Raw genomic sequence first — 8,630 nt, forward strand, 5'->3', positions numbered from 1 at the left:
CTCTGCCATAACTCTAAGCTGTTCCTCAGGGTCCTGGGTTCCTCCCCGAGAGCAGAGGGGGCAGGTGCTATGTCCAACTGGCCACTGCTCATGTTCCATTTCTGGGCTAACATCTAACAAAAGTACCTCAAAATGCTGCAAATGCCTACTAGAAACCTCCACACTTTAACTCAAATGAGTTAATGGAGGGCTGGGGCAGATGAGGCACAGTGATTGCCTGGCACACACAGGTCCCATCCCCAGCACTGCAAGCCAAAAAGTTAACGAAACCTTTAACATGACTTTTTAATGCTACTGACCCAAAAACAAATAAAATCTTCATAAAATCAACTGAAATGCAATGGACATGTCTGAGCCCTGGTTACCTACTGCAGTAGAACTTTCCACCTGCAGCTTTCTATCCTTAAATCCTAAACTACAACTAAACTCTTGGTTAAAGCAAGACAAGAGTGCTTATGTTGGGCAGGTCCATTTCTCCCAATCCTCCTCCACAGGGACACATAGAAACTAGGACTCCTAATTTATTAGGACCCTAATAAAATCACCTATTGCTGAATGCCACCCCACTTGTCCCTCCTCAGACCCTGCCGTGCAGTGATTTCTGAAGCATTCTTTCTGAGGTTCTCACAAATATTTCAGTGAGAGCTATGACTCCATACCCACCTGGATTATCATACAACTGCTTCTCCTCAGTCTTCCCCCATGAGAAAAGAGGGAACTGAGTAAATGATGAGGATGGTAGGCCACAAATCACAGTCAGAAGAGGTGCAGCTGCACCAGACAAAAGTCCTAACAACTTGGCAAAGAGTCTGGTTTTAGAAGGAGAAAAGCAGTGTATTTTTTGATGCAAGAGGAAATTTAACAACTGCCTAAAACAAAAGCAATTTACAAATGGCTTAATTTTTTAAGACTGGGGGCAATTCAAATTTGAATTTTGAATTCTGTAAATTCATGCATGCATTTGCAAAGCAAACTTCACAATTCTGAAAATAGTAATGTAAGGGAAATAAACGAGTTTGAAAATTAGACAATCAAAATAAGAAGAGATCAGCAGAAAGTTTTTTAAATCACTCTTCAGGTTCTGGAAAACAACCCACCCTGCCCTAGTCCCCCCCTTGTAGGGCCGACACACAGCATCATTCCTGGCTGCCCTTCTGACCCTATTATCCCCACACCTCTCATCCCTGCCCCACCAGCCCAGGGAGCTGACCTAGGGGTCAGGCATCCCACCCAAGGCTGACACCAGGCAGGTTGGCCCACAGCTTGTAGTTCAGATCTGGAGGGAGTAGTGGACCAGATCAAGTTTCTTTCAAGAATGTAAACTAGGAAATGTGACAAGAACTGGTCACTTAGAAACTAAAAGAACACAACAAGAAATGTCACAAAGTTGAACCGGGACCAGAGGGGTTTTGGCCAGCTAAGAAAGCACATGAGCTGAAGCCACAGGGGAGGGGAAAGAGTAAGCAACACAGCTAGTTGGTGATGGGACAGAAAAGTTCTGGCATATGGAGTGAGGTGGGGTCCCATGGGGTGAAGTTCCAGGGACAACTGCTGCCCCTAGAGCTGCCAACAGCCCCCTCCACCAGGCTCCAGCCAGTCCCAGGTGGAAATAATGTCTGTGTGACTCCTAAGGCACCACATGTGTGGCTGCTAACAGAACTCCCTTTCAAGAGGTCTGGAGCAGCCTCTGTCCACACAAACCCTCGCCACAGACAGATGTGGACAGCAGAGGGCTTTCAGACATGTCCCTCATTTGCTAGTTAGGGCTGCACCACTTAGATACATTTAAGGGAGACACAGGACTGCTTTTAAGAAACACCCATACATACAAACAAAAGTCTCACCACTGCCAGAGAAGAGCACAAGGGAACTTTCTGGGGTTCTGTCCTGACAGAGGTGTGGGTGACTCTTCTTAAAGCTAATCAAACTGTGTGGTTAACACATAGCCAATCCACTACTAAATGTAAGTTACACCTCAATAAAACACTCACAACACTTCCCCTTCATCTCATAGAAGGACTAGAGTTTTTCTTTTGACTTTGGGTTTGGGGGTGCCAACTGGCAATGGAACTCAGGGCCTTATGAATAACAGGCATGGGCTATGTCACTGGAGCAAAACCCCATCCATTATTTTGTTTTTCAAGATTGTACTGATCTAGACAAATCTCACAACATAATGCAGAAGCAGCCAGATCAAAAACACCCAAGTTTCTATTTATATAAAGAACACAAACAGGCGATAGTCACCTTCTGCAATAAAATCAGGATAGTGGCACACTTTGAGAGGGTGGGGAGCAGGGACCCAAAGAAACCAAGTGCAACTTCTAATGGGGGCTGCTATGTTCTACTTCCTGACCCTGGGGTCGGGAACCTGGTGTGTTCACTGTCACATTTCCTCAGGGTGTGTGATAGTACGAGCCTTTTCCTGTAGTTATCATATGTTCCTCAATATATGTCATACCCTAATAATAACAGAATAGAAGGCAAGGAATATCATATAGTACCCTAAAAGTGACTAGAACCATTTTTCTGTCTAGTAAAATGTTTATTTTTAGCCAAATTTTTAGGCAAGTAACAAAAAAGAAGAAAATGAGACTTCAGTTATCTCATGTGTGAGATTCAACTCAGATTTGTGTTAGGTGAGAAGATCATGCAGCAGCTGCCTAACAATATCTGAGGGACGCCACCCTCCAGCGCTCCTTTGAGATTACCAGCAGTCACCCACGACCACAGCAGGCCTCTACATACTGGAACCCACGCACCAGATCACTGTGCCACTTTAACTGAAAAGAAAAAACAGAACAAAATTCATAGGAAGTGTTTTCAGAATCCCACTTCTGTGTTTTTAAAGGGAGAATTAACGTGAATTCACGCATGATGCTTGTAATGTATAAAGCTGCTCTCCTGCCCATCAGGTACAACTATTTTCCCCGCCTCCCAACCACTTGTCAATCTGTGAACATCCTAGCTAGCTATTAGTTCATCAGTCAGCTTGCAAGTATCCTTCTCCAATATTGGTCCCCTGTTAGCCCTGCGGAATTCAACTGTTTTACTGTAGCTTCCCTGCCATCTTTTACCCTCCTACTGTCTGTCCTACTCACTTTTATCTATCCTCCTGGCTTGCCACTCTCTCTAGCATATGTCCTTTCTTTTCCTTTCTCTTTTCCTCTCATTTTCTCTCTTACCCTGCAGGGAGACACTGTTTGCTTAATAAACTCCCTTATGTCATTTCCTGTGTCCGGCATAGTTCCATGGAAATTCCTTACAATGCTGAGGTGTGTTTTTAAAACACAAAGGTGCAGATTTTCAGAGGCTTATTTAAAAACATCTTACAGATGATACAGTTCATAAGCATATAAACACAGTAAGTGAAGCAATGGAAACAATGAATGTTAAGTTTATAGAGCAACAAATTCTAAGACTTAAAAAATAAGAAGCCAAATAGTAAATGGAAATGTACATTACTTGGAGCCATGATTAATTCAAAGGGGTGTTTATACACCCTCACTGGTGACTGGTATTTTTGCACCATGATTGCAGTATAATAGCAATCCTCTCACACCTGCAAAAATATGTGATAAACCATCACTATACAGAAAAAAATCAGTCTGCATCAACACATCATCCCACATTCTAAGGCTAAAAAGAAACCACAGTAAGTCATGATTCTATGAATGCACAGATCAAAAGATACTGAAATACACAAGGGCAGGGGGAGGTAGTTAAGACAATAAAAAAGGCAAAGAATGGTGGAGTGGAACAAGGGGAACCATGCTGGTCTGAGGGTGGAAGCCTCCGTTGCCCTCATCTGCATGGCTGGGCCCCTACACTGTGTTCCATAATCTCCTCCTTCCTAGCAAGAAAATGCTAGGATTCAATTATGCCAATAATTTTCTCTTGAACAATTTCAACTGGTAGCCAAATAAAAAATGGTTAACATCTCACTCAGCTCTGGGGAAAACACACACACACACACACAAAAAAAAAAAAAAAAACAAGGAGAAAAACACTATGTATCTCAAATTATGGAGTACTCCTCAAAAAGCTGTTTCCAAAGAGTACTTTTATCATGTCCTGTCTTCTGTGTATACTACAATTTCAGAGGCCTATCTTCAATGGCTGGGAGGCTAAGCACTCTGGCTCAAGGGGTTCCCTGGCCTCTCCAGCCTCAAAGAGCAGTGGTGCTCTAAGGCTTCCACCCTGCTCAGTCTTCATGCACACATCAAGAAGCCCCTTCTAGCACAAGGCCACTCTAGAGCCAGCCTACCTGGAGTTTCCCAGAAGTCACACCTGGGACTCTACTCACCTAACTTAAAGTGAGGAAGGAAAAAGTGAGGACGAAAAATAAATCCAATAAGCCTACCTGTCCTGCTGAGGATAATCATTAAGAACGTTATCTCATGTTGAATATGGTGAAAAGATATTCAAAAGTGCATAGCTGAATATCCTCAAGGAGCCCAAAGTCTAGCTGTAAAAAAAAAAAGAAATTATGAGGCTGTTATTTCAGAAAACTGCTCTCTATATTATCGCATTTCTACAATGTTTACATTATTTTAAACAGATCTGGAACTTCTTCTGGTATGTTTATTTGACACATCTCCCAGAAGGAGCAGATAATGCTGGAAAACAAGCCATCTGATAGTAGGAAAACAGCTAGGGAATAACTCTGGGTGACCTCCAGCAAGTAATTTACCCTCCCTAATTCCATCTCTGTAAAACGAGGTTTGGGAAAGATTATCTCGAAACACACTCAGCTCTAAAATCATAATAATCGGAGCCAAACTCAGTTCTCCAAACTCCACTCCAAGTCTACATTCATCTTGATCCTGGAGCTGACGCGTCCAGGTGCGCGGGACCTCGTTCTATTTACTTTCGCAAACCCTACAGTGGTGGAACACAGTAGGACTCTAATAAGCTTCTCAATAAGCTTTTTAATTGGGAAAATTAATTTTACGGTATCTCCCAGACAAGAGGACACTTAGCGGGAGAGAACGGGTAGGGAAGGGATGCAAGACAAGCGTGACGCTCCTTTAAGAAAACATCCATCCATCCACCCACGGGGATGCCCCCGCCTGCGGAGCCTGAAGTGACTACCCAGAAGGACCCGCCAACTCGCGCTTCCCTGAACCCCGCCAGGTACCAGCTCGGATGCGCGGCGCAGGCGTCCAGGACCGGCTGCCTCAGTTGCATGACAACTGGCGTGGCTGGGGCCAGGGGAGCCCCGCGGGTCCGGGACTGCAGGACTGCGGCCACAGTTCGGCTCCCGCAGGAGCGGCTCGGGACGTGGACGGGCGGAGCTCTGACTCGGGCTCGGGCCGGCGGGCGGGCAGGAAGTGGCCAGAGCATCCCCTGGCCGCCCTGGGCCGCGCTCAGAGCCCGCCTCCGGCAGCGCATTTACCTCTTGTTAGAAAGGCCGGCCGGGTTGCGGAGCGGCGGGAGGAGCCCATGCCGGCGGCCTGGCTGTGCCCTCACAGTTTCAGTACTCGGCGGCCACTGCTCAACCGCTGGTTCCGGGTAGGTGGCTTGGCGGGAGAAGCGAGGGGCCCGGCTAGGGCTCCAGCGGTTGTTATGGCAACGGCGACGGCGAGGGCGGGGCGGGTGCGAAAGGGGCTCCCCAGCGTGGTCGCGTCCTGGGCGGGGGCGGGAGCGGGCGGAGGTTGCTATGGAGAGGGTGGGGTGATAACCTGCACCGGCCTGGACTGCGCAAGCGCGCGCTTGGGTCCGAGAGGGTGAGAGGAGCTGGAGAAGACTTCAGTCCTGATGCCTGGCGGGTCTCGCCAGAGGCCCTGTGGCTCCGCCCAGTTTGCGACCAGAGTCAGGGCTGGGAGAGGGGCGGGGCTCCGCCTATCGCAGCGTATAGTGGGTCTGGAAGGGGCTTAGAGCAACCCCCGGAGCTGCACAGGCAGGTCTGTGAACCCTGAGAGTAGGCTGTGCCTCCCTCACTGCTGCTGCCCAGGCTAGTGCCTGCCTCTGAACTTCTTCCTTATCTTCCTAATTTTTTTTGTTGACTGCCCATAGCAGCAGGCATCCAATAGTGCCCTGACCACATTCTCACCAGTTATGGACAGGATGCCAACACCAGGACTGGGGAGCGGCTGGGTGGAACCCAGAAGCAGCCCTGTCAACAGGCCTACATCTTTAGTGTCAGGCTGTGGGATGGAACTAAGACAAGCGAGGAGCGTCATCAGTGGGCTGCTAGACAGGTCTCTCTTGGCAGCAAGAGCACAGCCACCCCAACTCTGGTTCTAAAACTTAAATGCAACACACTGAGAGATGCAAGGGTCCGGAAAGGGGGTTAATGACTATGAAAGGATGTCTGGCATGTCTACCCACACAGAAAAGTGGCTATATAAGTACCATGCAATTTCTCAATCAATGTCACTGTTGTTCCGATCATATTAGTCACCTGTGTGGCTGTTTAGGGCTGCCTTTGCATGGAACAGTTTTGGAATTTCCTTCAGGGCCTGTTTACCAGCTTCACAGGTAAATCATTCTTTATGTGATCACACCTTATTTTTCAACTCATACCGTCATTTTCAACTAAGTCACCCACATGACTCGCTACACTCAATCTGAATGGATTTTGCTTGTATGTAGAAATCACATCCATGATCAAAAGATGGTTTGAAAGAGGTAGCTCTCTAGTGATGTAGGTCAATGGTAGAGTGCTTGCCTGGCATGTGATAAGCCCCTAGGTTAGGTCCCAGCACTACAGAAAAGGAAGGAAGGAAGAAAAACATTGCTGGAAAAGGCTGTTCAGTTACAGCGAGTCTCCTGGTTGTAGTAAACAGCTATTGAAATGATCTTACCAAAATGATGAACCTCTAGATGTAATCATCAATTTACAAGAAATTGAGAACAGAAAAAGGGGAAACACTGTGGGAAATGATCCCATTAGTTTTCTGTCGCTATGACAAAATACCTGAGAAAATCAACTTAAAAGGAAGAAAAGTTTATTTTGGTTCATGGTTTCAGACATTTCAGTCCGTGGTCAGTTGGCTCTGTTATTTGGGGGACTACGACAAGGCAGAATAGCATAATAGGAGCATGTGGTGGAGCAAAGCTGCTCATCTCAAGGTGACCAGGAAGAAAGAAGAAAGGGTCAGGGTCCCAATATACCATTCATGGGCACACCCCCAGTGACCTGACTTCTTCCACTGGGTGCCTCCTCCTAAAGGTTTTGCCACGTTCTTACATTACCATGAGCCGGTGACCATGCCTTCAGCACAGGAGACCTTGTGTGGGGGGGAACATTCCAGATCCAAATCATTGCAGATCCAAGAAGTGAAGACCTGGGGATTCAAAGCAGACATTCATCATCAATGAATTTTAAATGGAAAATGAGAAAGTCCAACCTACATATTAATAGAACTTGGGGAGACCATTGAGCTATATACTTAGGTTCATATTCTCTTTTTCTATGTATATTATCCCTTTAATGAAAAATTTTAAAGAAAACAGACTTGAACCATCACCAATAGCTACACATGAACTTTATTTCCATCTTGTATTGAACAAATAGTAAAAAAAAAAAAAAAATTTAAATGCCATTCAAAATACATATATTAGGAAATCATGATGAATTTTGAGGTGGGACAATGGAATTATGCCTGGTGTTTTTAAAGAAGCTGGAGGTGGAACTAAGTGGTACAGTACTTCCCCAGCATGTGCAGGACCCAGGTTTGATCCCCACTGCCCCAAATAAATAAGGAAATAATCTTTTTCCCCAGGCATGGTGGCACACACCTGTAATGCCAGCAACTCCTGAGAGTGAGGCAGGAGAATCACAAGTTCAAGGCCAGCCTCAGCACCTTAGCGAGACCCTGTCTCAAAATAAAAATGGCCGGCGAGGTGGCTCAGGAGTAGAGCACACTAGGTCCAGTCCCCAGCAGCAGCAGTACCACCACCACCACCATCCTTCTCTTTCACGAACACACACTGAAATATTTGTGGGTGAAATAATATGATATATGGAATTAGCTACAAAATAATTCATATGGAGAAAGGAGAAGCCAGGCACAGATGGAATAAGATGGTCCTGAAGTGACCATGGTTCACTAGGCTATCCTGTCCACTTTTGAATATATTTGAAATTATCCATACAAAGAGATTTTGAACAAAAGGACAGTCTACTCTATCAACCACCAGGATGCAAATCAAACTGTAATTATAAAAGTTATTTTAAAATGTCTCAAGCAGTACTGGTATTATTAAGATAGATGAGCAAATTGCTAAGGTAAATAAGTGGAAGGGAACAATGCCTGCCTAGACATACACTTTACGGTACTGTGTGTGTTTGTGTTAGGGAGGGGGAGTGGCTGGGGACAGAGCCTAGGGACTGGAACCTACATGCTAAGTAAGCTGCACTCCTGGCCCTTCGGATTGTTTGAGAGCCAGTTTTGTTGGGCTCACATCAAAAATGTACAAGAAATGCTACAGCTCGACATGTCCCAGAGTGAGACCACATGCTCTGGTCCTATGCCTTTCTCAGGTGCAGAGCACTTACATGGTAGACCCGTGTGAGGCATGGAGATGGCCATGGTGAGACTGGGGATGTAGCTCAGTTGGTAGAGTGCCTGCCTCACATGCTCAAGGCCCTGGGTTCAACCCCCAGCACCAAAAAAAAAAAA

General features: G+C 46.0%; 1 protein-coding gene across 1 annotated transcript in view; it reads right to left on the minus strand.

The window, feature by feature from the left end:
- LOC306665789 (uncharacterized protein) overlaps positions 1 to 6,534 on the minus strand; it is a gene marked incomplete at its 5' end in the record, with an annotated part of 729,076 nt that extends 722,542 nt beyond the window's left edge. Inside the window, 2 exons of the mRNA XM_079147400.1 lie at positions 5,399 to 5,739; positions 6,529 to 6,534. Coding sequence (XP_079003526.1) covers positions 5,399 to 5,739; positions 6,529 to 6,534 — 347 coding nt within the window. The remainder of the gene's footprint in view (positions 1 to 5,398; positions 5,740 to 6,528) is intronic.
- Between the last annotated feature and the right edge of the window lie 2,096 nt (positions 6,535 to 8,630).

The sequence above is a fragment of the Sciurus vulgaris genome (assembly GCF_902686455.1).
Source record: "Sciurus vulgaris genome assembly, chromosome: 7".
In the NCBI taxonomy this organism is placed as follows: Eukaryota; Metazoa; Chordata; class Mammalia; order Rodentia; family Sciuridae; genus Sciurus; species Sciurus vulgaris.